The 26063-nt window shown below is 39.4% G+C and overlaps 1 protein-coding gene across 2 annotated transcripts in view; it reads left to right on the top strand.

Annotated features, from left to right (window-relative positions):
• Positions 1 to 11685, top strand: part of deptor (DEP domain containing MTOR-interacting protein) — a 32113-nt gene extending 20428 nt beyond the window's left edge. For both annotated transcript variants that reach the window (XM_051407218.1, XM_051407219.1), the window contains exons 8-11: positions 1822 to 1892; positions 2464 to 2568; positions 7880 to 7996; positions 8578 to 11685. In XM_051407218.1, the coding sequence (XP_051263178.1) occupies positions 1822 to 1892; positions 2464 to 2568; positions 7880 to 7996; positions 8578 to 8595 (311 nt within the window). In that variant the 3' untranslated portion in view covers positions 8596 to 11685. The remainder of the gene's footprint in view (positions 1 to 1821; positions 1893 to 2463; positions 2569 to 7879; positions 7997 to 8577) is intronic.
• The last annotated feature ends 14378 nt before the right edge of the window (positions 11686 to 26063 follow it).

Below are 26063 nucleotides of genomic sequence, written 5' to 3' on the forward strand. Positions count from 1 at the left end.
GCAATTTGCAGGTTAAAAATGATTTAACCCACCTTCATGCCATTCATCCCATCACAAACTATTAACTTTGCATCTTTAGTATATGATAAAATGTGATAAATACGTGCTGGTTGTAGCAAGTGATAATATAATTTGAAGATGGACTGCTTCAGCTTCTGAGTGGAGATTTGAATGAAGAAGTGATGTGTGTATGTGTGTGTGTGTGTGTGTGTGTGTGTGTGTGTGTGTGTGTGTGTGTGTGTGTGTGTGTGTGTTTTCTGCTTTGTGTGTCTTTACTACTGTGAGGTTTCCTTTGATGTGTCTAATCCAAGCAGAGCACTTGACAGAGTCTCTTTGTAGCTCCAGAGCCCCCTCAACATGAGCACTCACACGCACGATACACAATGAACAGGAAAAGGAAGGCACACACACATGCACACACAAAATTCCCCTCTGCCTCACATTAACCTTAGTAATTGTGCGGGAAGAAAAGGAGCCCTGTGTCTTGTGTAATACGTTCTGGGTTGCATTTATAAAGCCAGGCAGTTTAAATAAAAGATGCTGGCCCCTGATATGAAGTAGACAAGGCAGATAATGAGGTATTAAAAAGAGAAGTTGTCCTGAAGATCAGATCAGGATTTCCACAGAGGGATTATGGAAATGTCCAGATCAAGAGGATAAAAGGTCTCTCTCACTTGACTTCCTCTGTCTTATCAGATTAGAATGAAGTACTACACAGACCACAAGTGATTTGTCAATCTAAAAGGAAGAAGTCCTTTTTAGCACTTTAATGTTTATTCAACTTACTTTTGCACATATTTTCTTAATGTATAAGTGTTGTTTTGTGTGTGAAATAAAAAGATGTTAGCACTATAAAAAACACGTACAAATCAGCTGCATACTAACATTTTGTTTCAGATCTCTAAAGCAGTGCATGACATTGCTTCTGGTTTATAAATCTCAATCATTGGAAATACAGACCTTAATCAGCCAATTCAGTTTCAGTTCTGTAAACCATAAGCATGAGTGTTATCTCAATCATCAATCCTCAGAAAGGTAATCAGTAATGATTCAGTGAACAAAGTGCCTTTCTTTAAAGCATTAATTATGAGCATAAAATAAACACAGAGAAGTAAATGAATGAAAAACAAAGAAAAACCAAAGCAGACCGAATAACAAGAATAAAGAGCAGTTAATTAGAGCTTTGTGGCATATTATTGTCTGTAGGTGTGTAGAAATGCATGCACACAGAAATTGGTTAAAAGCCTAAAAAAAACAATAAAAGATCAAATTATAATTCAGTTTCTTCCCTCATTTTTCATTTCCATTTCATATGATCACAACCGCTTTGATCTGAAGCATATCAAATGTGTATACATTCTCAGTCCACATTTTTCTTTTAATATGACCGTGTGTGTGTGTGTGTGTGTGTGTGTGTGCGCGCAGGGATTCTTTAAACGTCTGCCTCCTGGTTGCCGAACAGTCAGCTGCATCTTCCCAGCTTTCTGTTTTGTCAAATGTTTCATCATTTTTACTAATGGAGTGAATTTAAAATGAAGGGTTAAAGTCCATTTAAATCCTGTGTAGAGTCATGGTGAAGTGAGTAATGGTTAGGGGAAGTTGGAGGAGGGGAAGGGGGGCTATACTGTTTCAGGAAGTAGCGTGCCTCCAGGCCCTGTTAGCATGTGACTGACATTAGCACTTTCAACACACTTGCACACTTTTAACAGTATTATGTCTGTGTATTTCAGTATTTGTGTGTATGTGGTCATTCCTAAATATCATGGTAGCAAATAACATTTCGTGTGTGGGTGTTTGGGTGTGTGTTTTTTTTCTCAATAGTTCTGAAAAGACAAGTGAGTCCAGAAGAGCTACAGACACCAGGAGGACCCTTTCTAAAGAAGACATTCACTGTAGGAGGACACACACACACACACACACACACACACACACACACACACACACACACACACACACACACACACACACACACACACACACACACACACACACACACACACACACACACACACACAGACACACACACACACACACACACACACACACACACACACACGCACACACACACAGAATTGAGCTCTAACAAAGGCTGCTTCAGCATGGATGTTGGCATTCATTCTCACAGTTCCCTCACACACACACGTGCAGGAAGCAGGCACAAGCCTACACACAAACACACCAATTTCACGCTGCACTTTGTCTCAGAGTGTGATTGCCATAAGGTGCCAAATGAGTATCACACTTGAATAAGACAAGGACATAAATATTATGTGTATTCAGTAATTTATAGACATGGTTGCACAGTGTGGATGTTTGTCCTTTCCTTTTGAAAGGTCCAATTACTCACTGCAACCACAAACCCCTACAAACGCACATTTTGCCTCAGGTTAAATATTAACCATGTGCATTAAAGACATGTGAAATATCATATCGTACCCAACACGTGTTCTTGTTGTTCTTCAGATTGTGGGCGATGCTGTGGGCTGGGGCTTTGTGGTGCGAGGCAGCAAACCCTGTCACATCCAGGCTGTGGACCCTGGTGGACCTGCAGCTGCTGCTGGCATGAAGGTAAGGACAGGAGATGTATGGAGGGCTTCCTCCATCGCTTCAGCCGTGGGGTAAAAAGGGTTTGGAGGAAGGATAGTAGGAGGGTAGATGTCACCATGTAGATTTGAGGTTAGTTAAAGTGAGGTAAGGAGGTATTGCAGTTCATGTGTAAAGACTGTAATCTGTTACTTTCTGACTTTATTACTTTCTTCATGACTGTGACCCACAACACAATATGATGATTTGAGAAGGGAGCTGTTGTTATTTCATTCTGAGAGATTGAAATCAAAACCCGAGATAGCAACTCGTGTACAGAAATGCAAATCCAAACTTAAATATATACTGTTATATTTAAGTGCGGACTGCGAGAGAACTGTGAAAGAGGCTAGATGCTTCCTGTAACTTCAGCCTGTATGAGGAGGATTTGTCAGTGACATGAAAAGTGTTAAGGGAGGAGCATAGTCATGAAGAAGGAAAGCAGGGTTATGGTGGCTTTGCTGCCACAGCTGGCATGAAGGTATGTAAGCATACTGGCAGCAAGGAATCCTGGGAATGCAGAGCACAGCAACTTAAACCACAACATGGAGAGGGGAGGACTGAAAAAAGCAGCAGGAGCCAGAAAGAGGAGCAGAGAAACACATGACCTGAAAAAAAAGTTATTAAGGGTATAATAATCTATTGGTTGTGTTTTAGAAAGTCAGCCTTTCAACAATTAATGAACCTTTGCTAATGTCTTGGAATTATAAGGTGAACATTATAATGTCTCCTAAGGCATTATGGAAACCCAAAGGTGGCAACCCTTTAAAAAAAAAAAAACTGAAAATCGAAAATCGAAATTAAACTTTGCCGACTAAGTAAAGGACAGGATGTTAACTCAGAGTGATGTCGGCGAGAAGATACACGAGACAAAAGTTTGGAGGTTAAGGAAAGAGGCAGCGGTAGAGGAGCGTAACTGAGAGAGGAAACAGTCAGTGGAAATAATATCACTTCTGCTTTTGTTACTGTCAGCGGTCATATTTTATCACCATGGAAACACGTGTCATGGTTCACACTTGGTTATAAAGTCATAAACTGTGCGTGTTTATGTCTTTGTGTGTGTGATTAGCTCTGTTGGCCTGAGTGTGGACTACATGCGTACTGTGAGGATATCATGGAAGACATGATAGCATCATCTTTTATCTCCTGGTAGCCCCCAGAATGTCATAAATATGAGATTTTCACTCCGTATCATCATTTTAGATTAAATTCCTTGTGTGCAGCAGCGTGTGTGCTACAGAGTCACCAGTTTAGTGAGAGTTCGTTGCGCTCCCTGCAGTTCCTAGAAGGTCAGTCCCGTTCCATTTCTCCCAAGTAGTTTTATTGATGTGTAATTAAGCAGTAACACAATCCAGGAGAGGGAATGCCGTGCTGTGAGGTGTTGGCACTCGGTCCAGGCAAAAGCCCAAAAGAGAAACTTACACCTGTTGACCTCTGTAAGGGAGATACTAAAAAGTAGCTCTTCTCATTTTAACCTTATACATACATGCTTTCAATCACTGCGCCTGTACTTGTTTATATATCTTTTTTTCACCACACGTAGACGTACACATCAGCATTGTCCTGACCATAATGGAGCCCAGCAGTTATGTAACTGTTAAAGCCACTTTAAATGCACTTTTATATGGCAACAGGCAGAGCAGGATGTGTGTTTGTCTTACTTTGTGTCTATTTGTGCATCCTGTACTGCATGTTTGCACACCATCATGAGTGTGTGTACTGAATAATATGTTCTGTTAAATGATTTGTACCATATGGATATCATCATTCTGAACCTCTTTTCAAAATGTTTTGAACCCCTAAAATGAACATTTAAAGATTAGAAGGTTTGAAGGTTAGATGAATCAGGAACTTTAATCTCCAAATACTCTCATGCCTTGTTGTAAGATCATTTATTTGCAGGATATTAAATCTTTAAATGTATTATTATTGTTGAAGACACACAATTATGACCAGTTGAAACAAGCCTAAAAGTTCCAACAGCCTGACTCTCTTTTAAAGGAAAAGTTCGCCATTTTCGGAAACACTTATTTTCTTATTCACTTTCTTGCTTAGACTGCCTGGAGTCTGGTCATCACTGTGAGGTTGCCAGGCAACCAGCAGACTCCAGAAACTCACTGCTCCTCGCCAAGAAATAGTCTGGCACACAAGTCTCCATAAAACCACAACATGTCATTTTAACATTTTGTTTTCTGTACATATTAAACAAAAAGATATAAAGTGTGAATTAGTGAGCTGAAAGCCGTTTTAGTCGAGCCAAATTTCTGCCAGATTGCCTTTTGTTTGCATTCAGTTTGAGGGGGATCATGATAGCTGGTTAATTGGCCATATTATTATTGGTTGCCTTTCAGGCATTTTGGTCAGCTGTCTTTTAGTTTGAGCAGTTCCTCTGATGTTCCTGTCGGATTTGTTGCTGCTGTAAGAAGAGCCACTATAAACTGTAGTGAGCTTGATTTAAAAGTGTGTATCTTTCCAGCCAACTGTAGCTCCATATTTTTCCTTTTCTTTTTGCTTCCCTTTACTATAAGAATTGCACCAAATAAGATGAGTCAGTATAGCCATGTTGTTTCAGTACAGTTTATTGGACAGTGGGTAGAATTGATCAGGGTTCTGTGTTTGAGTTCAGTGGAAGCAGCCAGGTTGTGATTGGTTGATTGAGCCGTACATTGTGTGCATAGAGGTTGGATGTTTTGGTTGTACAGAGTCTCCCCAGCTCTCTCCTAGCTCTCATACTTAATGGACATGAGAGTGGTATCGATTTTCTAATTTAATTCTCTGCAAGAAAACAAATAAGCATATTTTACAAAAATGTCAAATGTTAAAACACCAAACTAACCCCGTGAAGTTTTAGTTTAATCAGTTTTTGTTTCTCTGGCTTTCTGTTTCCTCAAGGGAAATAAATGCACATGTCAGGTCATCCAACACTTTTTGTAAAGAGTATTCTCTACATTGCATGCAGCTGTAGATGTTATCACTGTATGCATGTTGAACATCTCAGCATGGCCTCCTAACATGTTTTGTTTATTATCTCTCTATGTCTTCTCTTCTTTATGCCTGTTTCTGTCTCGTTCCCTTTTCTGTGTGAGAGTGATTTTAACCCTGTGAGTGCAAGGAGCCATTCAGTCCAGCTGGGCCCCAGCCAAGACTAACAACTCCACTGCCTGAAAGGAGAGAAGCATCAGAGGGAGAGAAAAGAGGGGGAGGTGTTGGAATAGAGTAAAATAGGTTGAAAGGAAAGGTGAATTTGGAGGGATAAATGCGTAGAGAGTAGGTTGAGAAGTGCATGAAGGAGAGCACTTTGACTCTGCAAGTAGTGGGATATAGGCTGCAGAGGTGTAGATGTGATTACAGTCTGAAATTCCTCTGCAGTGCAGGATTAACAGTCTAGGCTTTTTTTCCTTCCCTCTATCTACTCTAAATCTCTCTTTGCCTTTATTCCTTCTGCCTATTTTCATCTCACCTTTCCTGGAACATTTAGGAATGCCGGAAAAACATTTACTAGCAGTTGCTGTGAAAATAACCAGAAATTGTACCTCCTTCTGCATGTATTCACTATTCTCAGTTTCACATATAACATCAGTTGATGTAAGAAAACAGGCCAGGTTTAAATAGCTTCCCTGAAGTTCCCCTGAGCCCATGAAACACATCTGTAAAAGTTTTTCTTCCATCATCACTCAGCAGTCTACGTCTGCACTTTGTTGATTTATAGGCAATATAAATATCTAAATGATTATGTGCTTTTGTTTTCTCTGACATGCGTCAGATTTTTTGCATCTCGCAGGATTTTTGGAAAACCTTTGGAAGCCAGCAAATAGGGAGTGTACTTGCGTGTGTGAGTGTGCGCCTGTAATATCTTGCAGAAACCAAACCACAGCAGCAGCAGCAGCAGAAACGGCAGCACCATATTGCAAGCGCAGCAGCCAGAAGGCAACTCTGACAACGAGCTCTTATCTCTGTCAGAGCTGCCGAGTTGGAGTGGTGGTTAAGTAGCGATAAGGGAGGTGGGGTCCATGCGTGACAGGGGAGTGATTTGAGCGTGACTTTCACGTTGTAACTATTGTAATTTATGTCCGGCAACACTATCAGTGTTTATTTGTTTCTCTGTACTGCTGCAGCTTCGAGGGTTAGGGTGCTGTAATTTATTTGTTATCTTACTGAAGCATTGTTTGATTTACACTTAAAATGTGTCAAATCTTTGGAGCTCGTCCCTTTCAAGAGGACGACAGCACAGCTGGATTAACCTGTTCGGGGCCCTCTGGGAAAAGATCACCTGCTGGGCCCCTAATTAAATGGAGTTTCTGCATGGGAGATAACATACTGTCATGGCAAATTGTTGTTTTTATGCTTTGGTATTTGTACAGATACAACAATCAGTCTTGAGTGAAACCATCTGATTGTACAGTTGCCAATTCATTATCATGTCCTCTAGTGAATAGGAATTTTCACCATTATTTTGTTTATAAGCAGAGAGGGGAACAACATCACAGCACAGCAAAGTTCTGCCTTCTAGTCTTTAAAATGGTCTGTAGGCTGCTGCCGGAATTTGCTAAATGAAAGGTTTTTCTTTAAAAATACACAAAGCATAGGACTCAATTTTGGTTCAAAATGTTCTTTTTTAATTTTCTGCTGTCTTACAAAATGTGCAAAAGTCATCTTATTGATATTTCATTTTTCTTGTCTTTATTTCCATGTTTTGTTAATCTAAAGGTTACAGAAAGTAATCAGGTTATGTTACTTTAATATTGTGATACTTTGATTATGGTACTGATTCAATTTATTATTTATAGGTAATTAGTAATTGTATCAGATCACATTTTCAAAGTAACCCTCCCAACCCTGTTATTGAGCTTTAGAGGTGCTGATAGGTGGATTTTATTACCAATGTTTTGGTCTTTGTGCTCACCTAATTATCATCTGCTGGGTCTATTTACCGTCCAGACATGAGACGCTCACCAAGAAACCAAATAAGCACATCTATTACATATAAATGACAAACTATACCTCCATTACAGGCCCTCATGTTGTTGTTATGTGCTTTAGTTTAGCATATTCCCAAACAGATTTTCAATTCAATTAGCAAAATGATTGGAAGACAGTTGTAGAGCACTAAAATGTCCAAAGAAACCTCTCAAATCACAGTAAATTGTGATTTCCAAACACTGCACAACATTGCAAAATACACTATTGTCCCTCTCTTGTTTGACTTTGATTTGAACTTGTTGGTCTGGTGTGAACATTGAGAACATTACAGCCAAAGCATCAATCATCTCTCCTCTCTCTGTCTGTCGTTCTTCAGGTGTGTCAGTTTGTGGTGTCAGTGAACGGACTGAACGTCCTGTCTCAGGACTACCGGGCCGTCAGCAACCTGATCCTAACTGGACCCAGGACAATCGTGATGGAGGTGATGGAAGAGGTATAAGTTTGAGGAGAGCTTTGACAGAATCCCTCATACGTAGAAGAATAGTGCAGTAATAACGTGGGGACTAGAGGGTTTAGTACCTGAAAACCACAGCGACAGGGCAACGTGGACAAGTTGAAACGCAACTCACACTCTCTCTGTTCCAACATTGTTTGGAAAAAGTGGATGACGGAGAGACAGAGTGTTTTTAAGAATGTGGGTTTTCAAGACTAGTAGATGATTCAACCTGTAGACAAAACACACACCGGTTGCACTTGATTTTTTATCTTTGAATTTAGAAACACGCATAAAAGAGGGATAAGTGCAAGAGCCGCCACACATACAGATGGTGATTCATTGTGCCCGCAAAAACTCTCAGTCTTAATGAAGAGGCCCCAGACTTTATGTGTGGAATAGAAAGACCTGTGTTCCCTGTTTTTTGTTTTGTTTTTGAGTTTTGAACCAGACCTGTATCATGAATCTGTTACTGAACATGATGACAGTTTGTCATTACAACCGGGAGACAAATGAGTAAAAGCTGAAACTGTGGAAGAATATTTCATGTTGACACATTCAGTGACCTCTCCCCCACTTAGTTTCCAACCATGGGCTGAAGCGCCTGATGGCTCAACACTGCCCTCTGCTGGGAGAAACAGGAAGACACACAGCGGGGGAGCATTTATACTACAGTTGCATAAATCTTGTCTTTGCTTTCAGGGTGTTTAATTGTTTTTTTCCTTGCTTGGGGAGCCACTTTGTTAAATTTCTAGCCTCATCTTGTGAAAGAAATGTACAACTAAATTGATGCCCAGGTAGATTTATGTGTAGCTGCTAGGAATGAGTTAGTTTGCATAATAAAAATGCAGTGATAAACTGTATGTGACATTAAGAGGCACAATGTATATAGAAAAACTTTACGCACAAACCAACTGAAGTCCTGCTTTAGAAAAATGGAGTTTATCGGATGAAGCCTCATTTTTGTGTAAACTAAAACAAGCACTGAGAACATCTTGAAGACTTTATAAATAATTGTTTTTAAAAGGATTATTTACCCTTCAACTGTATCACACAGAGACTTCCACAGTGACATAAGATGTCATTATTTGTTTAAATGAATAAGAACCCAGAGAGTAAATCTTCTCTGGTATACTTAATGTTGAGATAAGTCAGCTCTAAAATTAGAATTTATTTCTAAGATTTGTTGCATTTATTGCATAAAAACAAAAATATAACGAATTGGTGTGTCCATACAGTGGCAGTTCTTAAATAACTAATTGGAGTCATGTTGTGCCAACCAGATTTAATTTGGAAACTTACGCACAAAGTAGATTAAATTGACCTTAAATATAGAAATTGTTTATTTATATTTTCTATGTTTGAAGAATATTAAAGGGTACTATGACTGTACAAGCACTTAAACTATTAAAACAGAACCCTTTTAATTGACAAAAGCACTTAGGTGATAAAAGCCTTCTCTTTTTGGCATAAAATTTAGAATTTGAATATTCAAATGTACACACACATTAACACATACAGTATATATATATACTGTACACAGACCATGGACTACAGAAATATCTTGTTTAATTTCTTTAACATAATTTTTCAATGCTGTGAGAACCATAAACAAAATTGAATTCACCCCTACTGTACCAGAATGGCAGCACAAAACCTGCACAAATTACTTATTTATTTTTTCTTCTTTAGTTGAAATGACCCTGAACAGAAAATCTCCCCTTGACTGCATTAAAGCAGGTTTGATGTTTGGATAAATTGGTTTGTACATCATTAGCCTCCAAAATAATAACATCAGATTAGACTATAGATGTTTATAGACTGTGCCATCATGTGCTTAGACATACTAGCATGATAAGATCACATTTAAAACTATATGATAATAAAAGAAAAGCATGGATAAGTAATGCTCATATTGCTCATACAGTATGTGTCTGTAATCCATGTTTGACTGATGAGTAAACACTTGTTTGCTTGTTTGTTTTTAGACAAAGTAACACTGCCTGGTTCATTGGATGTGTACTTAGTTTAGTTTGGAAGTGAAATTATTACTAAAAAAACTAAATACAAATGCAGTAAACTGAACTTTTTCTATTCAAGGTGAACATATATTCAGGAAATCTTTATTGCCAAACAGTAGAATTAACACACTATTGTACATCGCAGTAAACTGCCTCCAAGTGTCTGAAGTGACTTATTCAGTGGACATCTCATTGGTTTTTCTAGATGTGGTTAGATGTTGTAAGCAGTGAAAAGCATGATTCCTGTAAATTTGTGCTTATGTAGCATTATCCTCTAATCCAAAGCACCTCTCCAGTCTATTGACTGGACTGAGTTATCTGACTAATCGTTTCTGAAGTAAAGCAGATTTTAGCCTCCTGAAGCCTTTGTTTCCACTTTCTGCCCACTCTCCCATTTCCAGGAGAAACAGAACAAAACTTCCCCAACTGTATAAATAAGAAACTTGTGAAATTGTTATAAAATATTTTAGAGCTTCTCAGACATTGGTGATGTTCTCTGGTTGACTCTGCTAAACATTAAAGACATTTTGTTTTAGTTGCTGATCTCAAGTGTCCACTCATATTGTGGGATGATGCCATACAATATACTGTTTTCATTATTACTACTATTCATGTAAAGTTTATGGATATTTTGTTGGTAGGGTTTGCTGTGTTTGGAGAAGATATAAAAGGGTCAGTAGACGCTGAGATTTCAATCTTCTTTGTTGTTGTTTTTTTTAGTTGGATTTTCCACACAGCCATTCAGCAGGTAACGTGACATAAATCACTTCTTATGCCAAACTGCAGACGTTAGTGAATCAAGGGTGTTCATAGGTCTACTGTGGATACTGTATGTCACAGTTGATATCTGCACTCAGCATGAGTTCTTTAATTAAAATCTTGCCTACCAGCAGTTTTCAACCCAGTATTTGTTCTTTTAACTGTGCGAGGAAATGATCTGGCTGGAGGGTTTTTGATTCTGTTGAAGGAAAATGGAAAATGTTGCCTGTTTGTCTGAAGGCAGTTTGGAAAAGAGCACAAAGGTTGATTATGGTCACAGTTAAGTTTTGGGAAGTAGAAATATGCAGAAGTGAGGCAGAAGTGTTTCACGTGTATTCCAAGTCTTGAAGGAGTCCTTTGTGGTCAGAGCTGGCTGAAACGGGTTCTCAGACTGTTAGCTTGAAAGCATTTTGCCTTAAGACCTTATTTTGCTGCTAATCACAGTTGGTGGTCATCTAATCTCTTGTTATATTTCCAGCTCCGTTATCTTGTTATACCAGGTGACCATGCGTCAGTTCTGTTGACAATCAGTGTTTTATGGACACCACCATTAGTAGCACAACAGCGATTTCAAAAGCAATGGTGTGACAGAATGTATTTCTCCCCCTTCATCTACATTGTGCTGTTGATATAGTCAGTTTTAATGATTGATTCACTCGTTTAATTAAAGGGATTCTTTGCTTTATGTTCATCTCCAGAGTGAGTGGCCCAAACATTTTCAGCAGGTTACAGCTGTTGTTTTTTTGTCGTTTTTTTGTCCGCTATCAGAGATTGAATGTCAGGTTTGACGACAATATAAGCTCACAGTACCACTGTCTGTTTTTGACAAAGCAGCTAAAGCTCATTCTGATGTTCTGATGTATTAAACAGTTGATTAAGTGTTTAATAAACAAACAATTATTATCTGAACTTGTGGTGTCAACCTTTGTTCTGTTTGTACATGTCTAAAATTCACAAAATAGTATATATTTAAAGATTATAAATATGAATATTTATTTTGATAATAACTAAGTTGTTAAAAACAACAAAAACATTATTAATAGAAACATAACTTCAGACTTTATTAGTCTATTTTGTTTCTATTTGCAATTGCATGTATTTTTAGTGTGTAGTAATAAGGCAAACTGCTTTCCTTTTCAGTCTTCATTCTCTGTCAGGTTTGTCCTTGTTACATGGAGCTCTGTCATGTTTTTTTCATTTGGCACAGTTAAGTTAAAGGTCAGCTTTAACTTCAGAGACAGATAATACGTTATGTTTTCTTCCTTTTTTACAAAGTTATAGTAGCATGTAGCTTAATCTGTAAACACCTTGTCTGGTTTTCCCCTCAGACTGGCTGAAAGTACAATGTGCACCACCTTTCACCAGACTGACATTCCTGATCTCTCTCTGTCTCTCTCGCACACACACACACACACACACACACACACACACACACACACACACTCACACTCACACTCACACTCACACACATCTGATATTCTAGGCAGTGGTTCCCAAATCTGCAAGGTCACACGATTAAAGACATAAATCATGAAAGGACATAAATCTGAAAAGGGAAATTTGGTTGAACTGCTCACAACTGAAGGCCACATGACCCCTTTTCTCTCTCTTTTTAGATGCACTACCAAATAGTTACCAGCAGGGGGTACTGCTATACTGTAGCACACAGTCTGTACTTTTGTTTTTTCTTCCTCATTTTAGCATGAGTACCTCCATATCTTTTATGTAACAGTCTTTCAGCAAGGGGACAATAGCTTGTTATGTGAAAGGTCTAAATGTGAATACAGTCCACAGGAATGGAACACGTGCACTGATGTTATTATTGTTGATGTCTGGTCATAGTACTCTCATTCATCCCCATTCAGTTACATTTTACCTGCTCTGAGCTCATTATTAACTTATTTTGATATTTAAGACAGTACTAATCAGATTTTATGAATTGTCTGACCCTTCTACAGGTTTCCTCTGGATTGACACTCCTGGTCTCACAATTTGATATCCTACGAAAATATGTACCTAACATACATATTTTGAAACAAAAATGTGAGCAATATAAAAAAATCTGGTGCACGTCGTTCCTGATCAGACAGGATCAGCCACTTAATCATAATTTAGGTGAGCTGCTGACCTACGCCACATATTTTTTTTGTCATTTTTATAGGCACTTTGCTCACAGCCCCCTTTCTCTCTCTCTCTTTTCCCCCATCCTTTGATCCCCGGTGGAAGATTGACAGATACACTAACTAGAATAGATATTATCAGATGAGACCATCGCCACCTTTCCTCCACCTATCAGACCGCTTATTCATCTGTCCTTGCATTCACACATCCATTGATTAGCTCAGTAACCAACCTTCACGTTGCCTTCATCCCATTCATCTATCTGTCTGTGTGTGTTTCAGCTCACTATACAGAGTGATACATACACACAGGAAATTAGAAACTGTTGCACACACACACACACACACACACACACACACACACACACACACACACACACAGATTTAACAGAAGGCAATACTTTTACACACAATTTGTACTGAATGTAAAAAATAAATCTAATTTTTAATTCAGTTATTCAAAGTTTGAGTCTGTGTTTAAGCAAATGTGTGACAAACAGTAATGATTTTTTGGAGCAGTTTTATTAGCGAATTTTGTTCTATTCATGGGCCCTTAGAGAGTAATATGTTTATACAACATGATGTTTCTTGGTGCGTACAGAGTCACAGCCACACTGCCAAAGTTACTGTAGGGTCCAATTCCAACTGAGGCCAACATGGTTCAAATGTAGCCTGGGATGAAAGCATTTGACAAGCGGCATATTTTATAAGACCATATTAAGGTTTGAAAAGCCCAGTTGGTCCAATTAGAGCAACACCGATGCAGGCGGCACAAACCAAGATCAAGTAATTAATACACGTAAAAAAAGTCCTCTGATGACAGCGACAGAAGCCAAAATAAGTGAGTTAAGGAGAAATATGAAGTGAAAGCAGGTGGGTTTTGGTTTCATTCAGAGTGTGAGACAAGGACAAGAAAAACACAATTTCTAAATCATTTCCATCCTGAACTTCACATCAGTGTTTCCTTGATTATGATTAAATGTGATGGAAATTCTCCCAGGGCCAAACTAGATTTATTTTACCCATTTACAAGGGTCTACAATTGCAGAATACTTAAGGTTATTACTTGCAAATTTCTCAGAGGATCAAAAAACTGCTAAAAAAACCCTCTCAAAATACACCATATTTATCTCAATGCTGGGTGATATTAAAGATATGGTTTCAGGCTATTATTATATTTTTATATCCTTTTTTTATTATGTCATACATTACATTGTGACAGAGCAAATAATGTAATACCAGAAAAATTAAATAAGATTCACTGGAACATAATATTCTTTAGAGTTTAATTAGGTTTTTGACACAGAGTGCCAATAAGTTCGACTACTGCTGGATTAAATAAAGGTTATCAGTGTTATCACATGTGGGAAATGTGGAATATTACCCAGAGAAGTGAACAAAGAAAAGAAAAGAAAAGAAAAGAAAAGAAAAGAAAAGAGAAGAAAAAAAAACTAATGTATCTGAAAAAAAGACTTGTTTCACTACCTACTCGGGTTGACAAACTCAGTACCTTTGAGGCATGATTACAGTGTGTTTTCAAGTGAATTGTCTCCTGTCCTCCACTTCCCTCCCCACAGGCGAGGAGCTCAGGACAAGTCACAGCAAGCAGAAATGTTAGCCTCTTGCCAAATGCTTCTTGGACTGTGGCTGCCAGCTCTGTGAATCTGGCTAGCTACTCTGGCTGGAAGTCACCTTTTTGTTCAACTAGCATTTCCTTTTCAAAACTTATTTTACCAACAAAATGGCAGGCAATCACAAATACAAGAGGTACTACACTGAACATATTATTCCTTATTAGGATGCAGGTCATGAGTGAAGAGAAAAGTCCAATTTACCACCAAAAAATCTATTTCCCGCTGTAAAGTACCTCCATTACCGGATGCACTTTCTGTCATCCATATGCTGGTTGGACCATGGTCAATGTATTCGGGACTGGAAAAAACAAGACTAAAAGTTGACAGTCTTTCTTGCTGCTCTGTGAGGCTGTACGATATAAAATACATACATAATAGAAACGATTATAAACTGATCAACCACAACGACATAACATAATTAGTAACATCAGTACGATCATACGCATAAGGGCTCTCCCATGATCTCAAACCTCACACACTACATTTCTGTTACAAGTGTCACCTGTACAAAACTAATGATAAATAAAATAAACTCATACTGATAAACAAAATATCATTGTGTCATGATTTAAACTGAACAAGTCAGGACCATGAAAGTCTGCACCAAATTTCAGGACAATCCATCAAACAGCTGTCGACCAGTGGTGGACTGACCGACTGACCCACAAGCCATTGTGTGTGCAACCTAGATGGCTCTGGTGAACATACTGTGCATGTTAAAGATACCTTTTGGATTAGGTACTTAAAAATCTACCTGTCTCGAATGACTTTTTAAATAAATAGCAGTCATTTCTTGAATAAATCACCTCCATTCGTGCGTCCCACCATGATAAATTTCGTAATGTATCGTGACCTTAAGAGCTGTCAGGTTAGCAGCGGGCTGGGAACGGCAGGCCTGGTACCAAATGACACGCCGGCTAATAACTGTGACTAGTTGGACTAATCAGTAGGCTGCAGTCACTTCAGTCCTCTGCTGCCCTCATATTAACCTGCTGCTTGTTATTAACACAGAGCTCAAGAGCAGAGAGAGAGAGTGTGTCCAGAAGAAAAAAAGGTTGAAATGAGCAGCAGGACTTGTTTGTCAGTGTGTCTGAGTTCACATGTATGAGTGTGTCTGTACCCCCTTGTATGCGTCAACTCTACTTGAACTTGTCCAGGTCTTTTGCTTGAGCTTATAAAACAAACAACCCATGTTTCTTCTGCTTAAATGCAGCTCTTTGTCTGTGTGTGAGTGACACAGTGATCTCAGTTGTCTGTCACTGTGGCAGACTGCTAAGCCCCACGCCCCGGGTTACCTCGTGTCTTAAAAATATAGGGCAGGGGGCTTCAGGTGTGTGTGTGTGTGTGTGTGTGTGTATTTGTGTTTGAAAGACAAACAGAGCAAAAAACCTCACTAAGTGTAATACTAAGTGTGTTTGCAGATTGCAGACTTTTGTTGCTCTGTGTGTGTGTGTGTGTGTGTGTGTGTGTGTGTGCAAATATCTGACGAGACAAACTGAATTAAATAGAAAAGTGAAAAGCTGCTGCTTCTGAACTGCGAAAGCTTGCAGTTTCTTTTCTGTCAAATCTTTAAAAAAAAATTCACATTTCATCTATATACCAGTAGTAAAGGAGAATCTGCTGCTCTCTTAGCCCTGCTGATTGATACCATGCAATAAGGATTCATCTTTCACCAAGTTCAAGCTTAAATGTGTGCTTGTATAAACACAAATAAGGGGGTTCCTGTTTCCTGGGAGAAATCCTCGGCTGCACAGGAAATGATGCTTTCTGTGTTTATCAAAGTAACAATGGTGGCTTTTTTCTAATAATTATAGGAAGGCAGAGGAAATACGGGAGACTGTGGTGGAGTTTGATTGGTTTTATTATTACAATACGTTGGTCCAGTGCAAACACCGATGCTGCTTACCCCAGACAATGTCACCAAAATCAAGGAAACAGCTGTCACATGGATTATCAATTCAAAGGTTCCTGACTAAGGTGCTGCACACAAACTCAGTTCTCCAAAAAGGTTGCATCATAGAGAAGAAAATATGTAGAAAAACTTCTGAAAACTTCTGTGCATACAATTTCATTAAAAATAAAGGAAGGAAATTGTGTTTCTTCTTCCCTAAACCTTCTCAGTGTCAGCCTGAATATAATTGGCTGTCAGAGCATTTACTTTTTATCCATACTGCCTTGCCACAAAGACTTGTACTCTAGGTTTTACAAGTGTGAGATCTGTCACATATCACCTGAAGGCACACGCGGTGGGACAGCTGATCTAAACTGCACATATTCTTCTAATTCCTGAGGTGTGTTTTATGTAGGCAGACTTGTATGTGAGGAATTAGGATGTCTGGGCCAGCAGGGATTGTTGGGGAAACCTGATTTATTTACTCTGGTTTTCAGCAGTTCTTGTGTGTGTGTGACAGAAATGCTACAATCTAATCTGACCTCTTAGGAAGACTGCCTGCAGTAAAGAGATATTCGTTGCAGTGCAATGACTTTAAAAACTTTATGAAGCTTCACACTTGGACCATATGGCGCTGAGCTAAATGACCTGTGGATCAACTCTACCATGTGACTGATGCATTTATTCAACAGAGCCACAGCTGGGATGGACAGCGATGGCAGAAAGGTAGGAGGATGAATGGTTTAGGAGTGGGGTGAAAATAAGACAATGAGGCAAAGAACAAGAAAGAAAATAAGTGGGAAAATTAAATAATAAAAGGGGGCAGATAAAGATGGGAACAGAGGAAAGACATCAAGAGAAATAGATGACAAAGGGGACATGCAGGGAGGACATCAGCCTGGTTCACCCATCGGGCAGGTCTTCAGGTCTGTGCGTCCATAGAGAGGAGCTGTCAATCACAATCCACCTGGGACTGCAGCAACTCAGAATACAAAGTTAGACCAGAGATTATTATACATTATGTTTCATATAACTTGCAGTTTCAGCCAAGCATATTACCAGTTTTTCAGAAAGCACAATTTGCAACGGTTTAATGTCGTCTATTTTAGTAATTGAAACCAGTTTGTCATATTTCTTCAGTATTAAGGATCCCCTTCAGATATGTGTTCAGACATATATACAAATAGTCCGCCTGTAATGTGTGTTTAATCTGTTCTTTGATATGCTATGTTTTCTGCAAAAAAAAAAAAAAAAAAAAAAAAAATCCTTCCTCCTTAAAAAGGGATCTGCTCCTTCTACCTCATTAAAAATTCCAGAATATATAAATACGCAAATGTTGTTTTCCTGCTGGACACAAGATGTCTCTTACTTCACTGTAAACGTTTTTTCCATTCTCAGTGTATGTGCACTGGAGGCTTCAGGTTTTTACATCACACTTGTATAAGCTGCATACTGGACCAGGATGGACTTCCAAACTATTTGTGATGTCACATTAATGCTTGTATGCCCCACCCCTTAAAATCTGATCAGCACAGAGAAAGTTTCCACTTTCAGCAGATTAATGTGAAAACATCCTTCTAGTGTCAAACTCTGCACATACATCATTCTGCACAGTGAAGCTCAAACATCCAACTGTAGGAACAAGAAGAAAAACTTATTTTTGAGTGGAGGGAGACATTTGCCTTGTTTTTCCACACACTGTGCCATTGATTTGTGTCCAGAGGGACATACCACCATGTGATTCCATTTATTTATTCATTTGTTTAGATAGACCTGAAATTACAGTAAAACACATAAATCTAGAGTCTTAAATGTAATGTATAAAATATTACTATATATTATTATACCTTTCCACCTAAATTGACCAGGTGAATTAGAGCTCTGATCTATGATTGAATCTATTAAAAGACGATGCTAGTGGCTCTGTGAGGCTGTAGGTACAAATAATAACATCAGCATACTAAATACATTAAGCAGGTATAATGTTTACTCCGTTTACCATAGTATGTTAGCATGTTAGCATTAGCTAATTAAAGGTAATGTGTGGTGCTCGAGGAAAAGTCAGACTATCACCAAAGTCACCAAGATTTATTTTATAGGCACCGTGATTGAAATATTTAACTGAAAACCAAAGTGGTGCTCTGACCAACCAAAAGACCAACATGGCTAAAAAGAAATATAAGTGTTGAGACAACTACTGCAGCTCAGGAAGATACTCCTGATATTTAATTGCGTACAGACAATAACCTGAATTTTTTAAAATATAGATATTATGAATCTCTCTGACCAAAATTGACTCACGTGGCAGTTTTCAATAAATGTCTATAGACCGACAACAGCTGCACAACCAATAAGAACTCTAATTAAACATATCAGAGAGTGAGAAAGGAAATACATGAACTGATGTTTAAAAATATAATTATACTATAACCTTCATCTTTATCGAGGCAGACTGCATCATTTATCTTGATATAGATTTTGGGTCATAACGTCCGGCCCTGATTGCAGACACACAGTGACACAGTGTCTGCATCTGCTGTATTTGTTTGGTGTGTGTGGTCTGCTGCAAACGGGTAACAGATGAACGGACGACAGACGGACAGGAAGGGAGGAAGAGGCTGGAGGAAGAAAGAGGAGGAAGGAGGCAGGAGGACAGAATCCTTATCCACTTGATTATAGTGTTTATGGCATCTGGACAGTTGTTTGGCTAAGGCGTGCATGTGTGTGTGTGTGTGTGTGTGTGTGTGTGTGTGTGTGTGTGTGTGTGTGTGTGTTAAGAGCATTTGTATGTGTGTGTGTGTGTGTTTGTGTGTTTGTGTGTGTTGCCCCAGGGACCCACCTGGAGTGCAGCTATTCCACGTTTCATCTCAACCAGCCACTGGCACATTTCACCAGCCTCTGTTTCCCATGACTCCTATTCTTCTCCCCTCGGGGCAAGTCACAAAGTCTCTTTAACAGCGGAGGAGCTGAGTGTATAAACAGGATTATAAAGTGCACTCAAGTCTTTTTTCTCTGCCTGATAGAAGAAAGCACAGTTGTTGACCGATCCACTGTAATGCTCACTAAAATAAGAAGAAATAGTCTGGCATTTTGGGAAATACACTCATTCACTTTCTTGTCGAGCATTAGATGAGATCGACCCCACTCCTATTGGTCTACTGAATAAGAAGCTACATCCAGGAGACAGTTAGCTTAGCATAAAGACTGGCTAGCCTGGCTCACAAAACACATCATATAATCTGAAATTATAATTTTTACACTTCTGTACAGTTAATCTGTGAACCTTTGAGGTGCTGCTAGTTTTTTTTTAACTTTTGGAAAGAGCCCTGTTAGCTGTTTTCAGTCATAATGCTAAGCTAAGCTATCGCCTCCTGTCTGTGCAAGAAAGCAAACTAGAGCTCATTCCCGAAATGTCCATTTCAAAATGTCAAGATGACTCATTTCTTCCATTTATATGATTTTGTGATGACCATATTGGACAGCTTGATAGATACAGCAATAAAAGCCCTGGTTTCAATCTTCTGAAAACACAATATGTCCCACATTACACTCTGCTGAAAACACTCTTAAAGGTGATTGGTGCATCGCAATATTGTATCCTAAATTATCTAATGGACAAACATCAGTGAATAATCAAAAGTTTAACAATTTAGAGACCCTATAATAATAATAACATTCCTTCATGTATTTCCACTTCAGAAATGGTTTATTTGAAAATGTTTATTATTGACTCAATCTTTCCAAATCCAACATTTGGGTCAAATAATTTCACTTAATCCTCTCAGGAATCAATCTTATTTTAAGAATCGGAGTGGCTTAGTAAATATAACTTTCAGCTGAAGAGGAAATCTGTGTCATTGTGCCTTTAACATCAGAGCTCGCTGCACAGCAGAGCACGGCCAGGCACCTGCTGCGAGCGCACTGAGACATTTGCAGACTGACTTTTTTCCAAGTCAAACACACAAAAAACCAGTTTCACAAATGACCATGTGGCTCCTTCAAAGCCGCTAATTCCGGATATGTGCCCACGACAAGTCCCGTCGTGACCGCGGAGGCGCACATAAAGGGCCCCGAGGGGCTGAAGCCGGATTGAAACCTGCAGGTTGGGAGCAGAGGCTTTTGCGCAGCGGCACTTGGTCGCGTATTATCTCTCTCTCGTCTCTCTCTCTCTCTCTCTCTCTCTCTCTCTCTGAGATGAACCCGGGCGAAGGAAAGGGTTGGGACAGGGAGGAATAGCTGGAGGGAGGGATGGCTGAATAACGAGGAGAGAAACACCCACTCCGGACTGACCGAATTGAATCCGGAGAGACGGAGTGAGAGAAAGAAAAGAGGAGAAGAGAAAGAGTAAGAAGAAAGAGGAACACACTGGGAGGCAGCAGTCTTTGGTATTCAGAGGAATTTTGTTCCTTTGAGGATAAAAGGACGCTTTGAATTGATGACTGGAAAGGTATGAAAGGCGATTTCATTCATTGTGCGTGTGTGTGTGTGTGTTGTGTGTGTGTGTGTGTGTGTGAGTGAGTGAGTGAGTGAGTGAGTGAGTCGCTCTCAGGTGTGCGGCGCTGGAGCGTTTGAACGCAGCGACTTCATTTAAATAAATCTGATAGTTTGACCCAAATCTGGCTGAGAAACTTCATTTGAATCAATCAGCAGCACTTTGAAATTATCACAGAAGACAAATCTGGACTGTACGGTCAGTGAATCAAACTTGTGCGGTCTCACAGGCAATTTCTCACAGAAATTGTTTGAAAGCTAAAAAATATTGATTTTATTTGGTTTGTCAGTTTTCCCGGAATGAAATAAATACAATTATTCTCATTAGCCTTTACAAATGTTTACTCTTTCAAAACACAATCTTGCAAGGGTCGTCTACGGTCTTGCACTGTAATGAACTGAGTGTGTGCAAACTGTATTACACACACTGCCTTAAAAAAAGCATGCACATTAGGCACATAGACTGCTGAATTTTAATGAGGGCGGCGACTTTACCCTGGCTTTCATTAACCAATTAACCAGTTACAGAATTGCCCTTTGGACTGGATAGAGGAAAATGTACAAACTAAAGACAAGAATAACTTTTTTTTTGCTGTAATGTGCGTTTATGTTTCATTATTAGGACCACATGAGTAAAGAGAGATACATTTTTAATTGAACCTCGCTCTAATCTGAATTTAGTGTAATTAACTGTCATTTGTGTGTGTGTGTGTGTGTGTGTGTGTGTGTGTATACTTGCATTAATTATTTGTGTGTGTCTGACAGAGACTAACAGAATAATTTCCTTTCCTTCTCATTTCCCTCTTTGTGTCCTGAGGCTGATCTTTAAAAAAAAAAAGAAAAAAAGATCATTCCTATTTCCTGGAGTATTTCATGCTTATTAATATGCATTGTCATTATTCTGGCCTTTTGACTCTGGCTGTTCTTACCTCCACATCAGAGAATGACTCAGTCGTGAAACAACTTTTGTTGCACGTGCTGTTTTATTCATATGACTGTCAGTGGGTGTGTCTCCCCAGGACCGAAACGATAAGATGCCTGTCTGTGTCCATCCTTAGTGGGTAATAATGAGTGGCAGGATGAAGAGGAGGAGGAGGGAGAGGAAGAGGAGCGGGGGAGGAATCTGGAGGAGACGGTGCAGAGAACAAAATGTGAAGGGTGAAAGGAGGAGATGAGATAGGGAAAAGAGGAGAGGAGCTGTTGTGTTTGCTCTTGTGGTCGGACAATGATGCTCATGAAATGTCCCTTCTCAGGACTTCCAGTCTTCCCTCCTGTCTGTCTATCAATCTGTCCACTATCCCTCTTTCTCTCAGCTCTTTTGTTCATTTCTTCTCCTCTCCTCTCTTCCCTCAAACAAAGTCCTCCACTGTTTTGCCCCCGGCCTGTTCTATGTAGGCGTGAGGCATGACCGCTGCTCTGCGGTCAGTCTAGACTGCCAGACTACTGTTCTGTAATTGTATCAAAGTGGATATTAGACAGGAGTAACTGATTCCAGATCAGCGTCTGGGGGTCGTGTTGGCAAGGTGGGTCTTGATCCACAGAGCCTCTGTGCAGCTGAAAGGCATTCATGGTGTTGAAATCCCCCTACTCTGTGTCTCTAACAGCCCTTGCTTTTTCCCCACTTTGCTGTGCCTTTTCTCAACAGAATCTTCATTCTCTCTGTGCAGGTCTAGACTGCTGGTTGTGAGGATGTTGTCAACAGGACAGATTAAGTGGTGTTTGTGGGCTCCACTGGTGTTACTGGCCCTAGTTTCCCATTTCCCCAGTAAGGCACAGAGTCAAGGTAAGAACTTTTTTCTCTTCTCCAATCATCTCTCTCTCTCTCTCTCTCTCTCTCTCTCTCCCTCTCTCTCTCTTTTCTCTCTGCTCATCACTCTCCCATCCCACTCCCCCCCATCCAACTTCTCTTTGAGTCCTTCCACCACTTCCCACCTTGGCCATCAAACCTCTTCCCATCTGTTCCCTTCATCACCCATCTCTCCTTCCTTCCCTCAAGCCTTTCCCTCACCTCTCTGCCCTCCTCTACCTCCATATCCTCCTCCATTCCCTCACCTGACCTTTCTGTGTCTCCTCCTCCCCTGTTTCTACATCAATCCTCCCTCTGCTTGATGTGCAGGCTCAGTCCAATCAGATAACATCACGCTCATGATCATATCACCTCCATATCATCATGCCATTTCACCCTGGCAGCATGGCAATGCTTGCAACCCCGCTGCCGATGCTGCCACGCTTCAGAGGGGTTTTAATAAATGTGTGTTGTAACGGCACGGTTCAAGCTGTGATGATTTGCTGCGCAATGTGCCACACAATATACAACGCTCCAGTGTGCTTCACAGTCAACCTCACCTCAGCAAACCTGATTTAATCAAACTGAGCCTCATCAAAAAAAGGGGCTGTTGTCTGTTTTATGCAGTGTTTTTGGTCATGGATGTTAAAAATCTGGATACACTCTTATCAAGAAAACACACATTTTAGTTTCAGATGAACACACTGTATGTTAATATGCTGTTATGTGGCATTATTAGCATGGCGTGTGTTAAAGTATAACACGTGTGTTTTTCTGAATGAAACTCAGTTATTCTGACACACTTTCCAAGATCTATTAATACAGTAACTAACCCAGTAAACCTTTCTTATCGTGTGATCAAGACCAGGAGGTCAGGTGATTTAGTCATAGCTGTTGGATGTTATTGTCTCAACTACAGCTGTAGGATGAGGGAAATGAGTGTATTCCAACAAATGGATCCAAGAAGTCTTTCCTGACTCTTACGACTGCAGTGTATGTGAGTGTAACTATGTCTGTGAGTGTGTGTTGTTCATGAGTTTATGGAAATTGGCAGCCTATGATGTGGAGAGGGTCAGATCTACTATAGTTATCTGGATGGAGATCATATGAAATTGACCCCAAGGGACACTTAAACATTTAGCTGACCCTGCTTTGTGTGTGTGTGTGTGTGTGTGTGTGTGTGTGTGTGTGTGTGTGTGTGTGTGGCTCACATTCCTTCCAGGATGTGGAGTTAGAGGAGCAGGGAAGCAGCAGGTCTTGTTTACAGGAACACTACACGCAGAAATCAAATAAAGATTTATTTTTCTCTCTCTCTGAAATTGTTGTTCAAAATCAATAATCCACATATGACACAAACCTTTTATTGATCTGTTTCTACAGCTAAATTAAAAAAACCAAAAAGAAATTCCACCCTAAAAATCATTTATGTTATTACAGTGGTCTCTTTGTGGTTAGTTTTTGTTTATGGGTCTATTTTTGCTTTGTAACCTGAATGGATCAGTGTATGGTGCTTTGTGTTTATGTACCATTGGAAGTCCTTACTTAACAGTGATTGCTTTGAAATTGAAATGAAAGAAGCAGTTTTCTATTTTATTCTGTCTTTGTACTACCATCATTGCCACTCTTTCCTTTTCTCCATCCTTCTTGCTCTGTTTCTCTTCACTTATTTTTCTCATCTGTTTGCCCCCCTTCTCATTTTATTCAAATTTTCATCAGCACTTCTATAGGTCATGATTTTCATTGCAGTCAGACAGAAACGAGAGGTGACACAGAAGTGTGACAGCATAAATTAGACTGGGATTTGATCCCACTGAATCACAGCAGAACATGGATGACCTCCCAGACACTATGGGAGCGTGACCCGCTCAATCCCTTCATTAGGGAGCATGTGATAGCCATTCATTTTTGCCCTATCTGTCCCCTAAGCTGCAACATCTGGTCAGAGGGGATTTGAGCTTGAGGATTAGTGTGTTTTCTACCCATGGAGAATGTTTGTATATACAACACAAATTTCTGGATATCATCAGGAACTCCCACTACCAAAGAGTGGCTCAGTTCAGTAAGGGGTTTTCTCTGCCAGCAAATGATCTGGCATTCACATCTAACTAGTTTTATTTTATATAATTAAAGACCAGTGATATCACTTAATTTTCACTGTTTTACTGTTGCACATGCCCTTTGTTATTGAACAATTGTGAAACATTTAGTTTGACACAAGTTACACTGTAAAATTGGAACATCAAACCTACTTGGTGATGAAATGTAAGTGATGTAAACTGAACCTGTGTCTCCAACAAAATTTACAACCAATTTACTTTGCAAAATACATTAAAAGAAAAAGTAATTACTTGCATATAATTCATTTACTGTAGGAAAAGTGTCTCCCTTAAGTTAAAGGCTTTAAGTCAGCGATTACAGCGGTTTCAGTATTTACAACAATCTTCTCTGAACATCAACCAAGTGCTTCGTGTATCCTTAGACAAAACCATTAATATGTCAATCTTGCATTAGGAGCAGTGAATATTTTGCAGAAATGAACATTTACACATCCATAGTACACGTCACATCCATACTAGCAGCTTTGTGAGACTGTACTGCAAGCACAGTGGTGTTGAGCTAGATGCTAACGTCACCATGCAAACATGGTTCACCATTGTAGTTCAGAAGCCGAGGCTGAGGAGTTTGTCTCTAGATGACGCTAAAAGAAAAGTCGGCTGCTACCTACTACCTTGAATATCTGTTGCAGATTTCCTTGTAATCCATAAAATAGTCAAGATATATAACTCAAAACCAAATTCACTGTATTTCCTACAATTGTCTTTGTTAATGCAAATTTGTTGTGCTGTGGATAAACAGTTTTTAGAAGACATAATATGGACACAATAAGCAGTCAGTACTACTTATAAGGCTTCAGCTACTAGATATTGACTCCTCTGTCTGACCTGTGGGAACGGTTCTGATACTGTTCTTACTGCAGAAATTGAGCAGTGAGCAAAACAGTGGATTGTTGTTTTTTTGGTTCTCTGGCTCTTACTTTGGCCTTGAAAAGTATTGAAAAGGGAAATGTAAATTTTGTTCTCTGCTCAGTCCTCAGAGGGTGCAAGGAGTGACCTGGCACTTTGTGTTGCTGTTTCCAATGCAGCATTGACAAAAACAGGATAGATGAAGGAAAGATACCTGATGGTGGGAGTTTGCCACCGTTACATCTGAACCCAAAAAAGTAGAGCTGTCATGCTTTATTGTTAATTAAGCAATTATTTTCAGTCCTGTTCCCTAGATAAGTCATTTAGTCATTGTAAAGATGCTAAATGTGTGTGGGTTGTCCTGTGTTTGTGTGTGTGTCTAATGTGTGCATAGTTAATTAT

Source organism: Dicentrarchus labrax, unplaced genomic scaffold, assembly GCF_905237075.1.
Source record: "Dicentrarchus labrax unplaced genomic scaffold, dlabrax2021, whole genome shotgun sequence".
NCBI classification, from domain to species: domain Eukaryota; kingdom Metazoa; phylum Chordata; class Actinopteri; family Moronidae; genus Dicentrarchus; species Dicentrarchus labrax.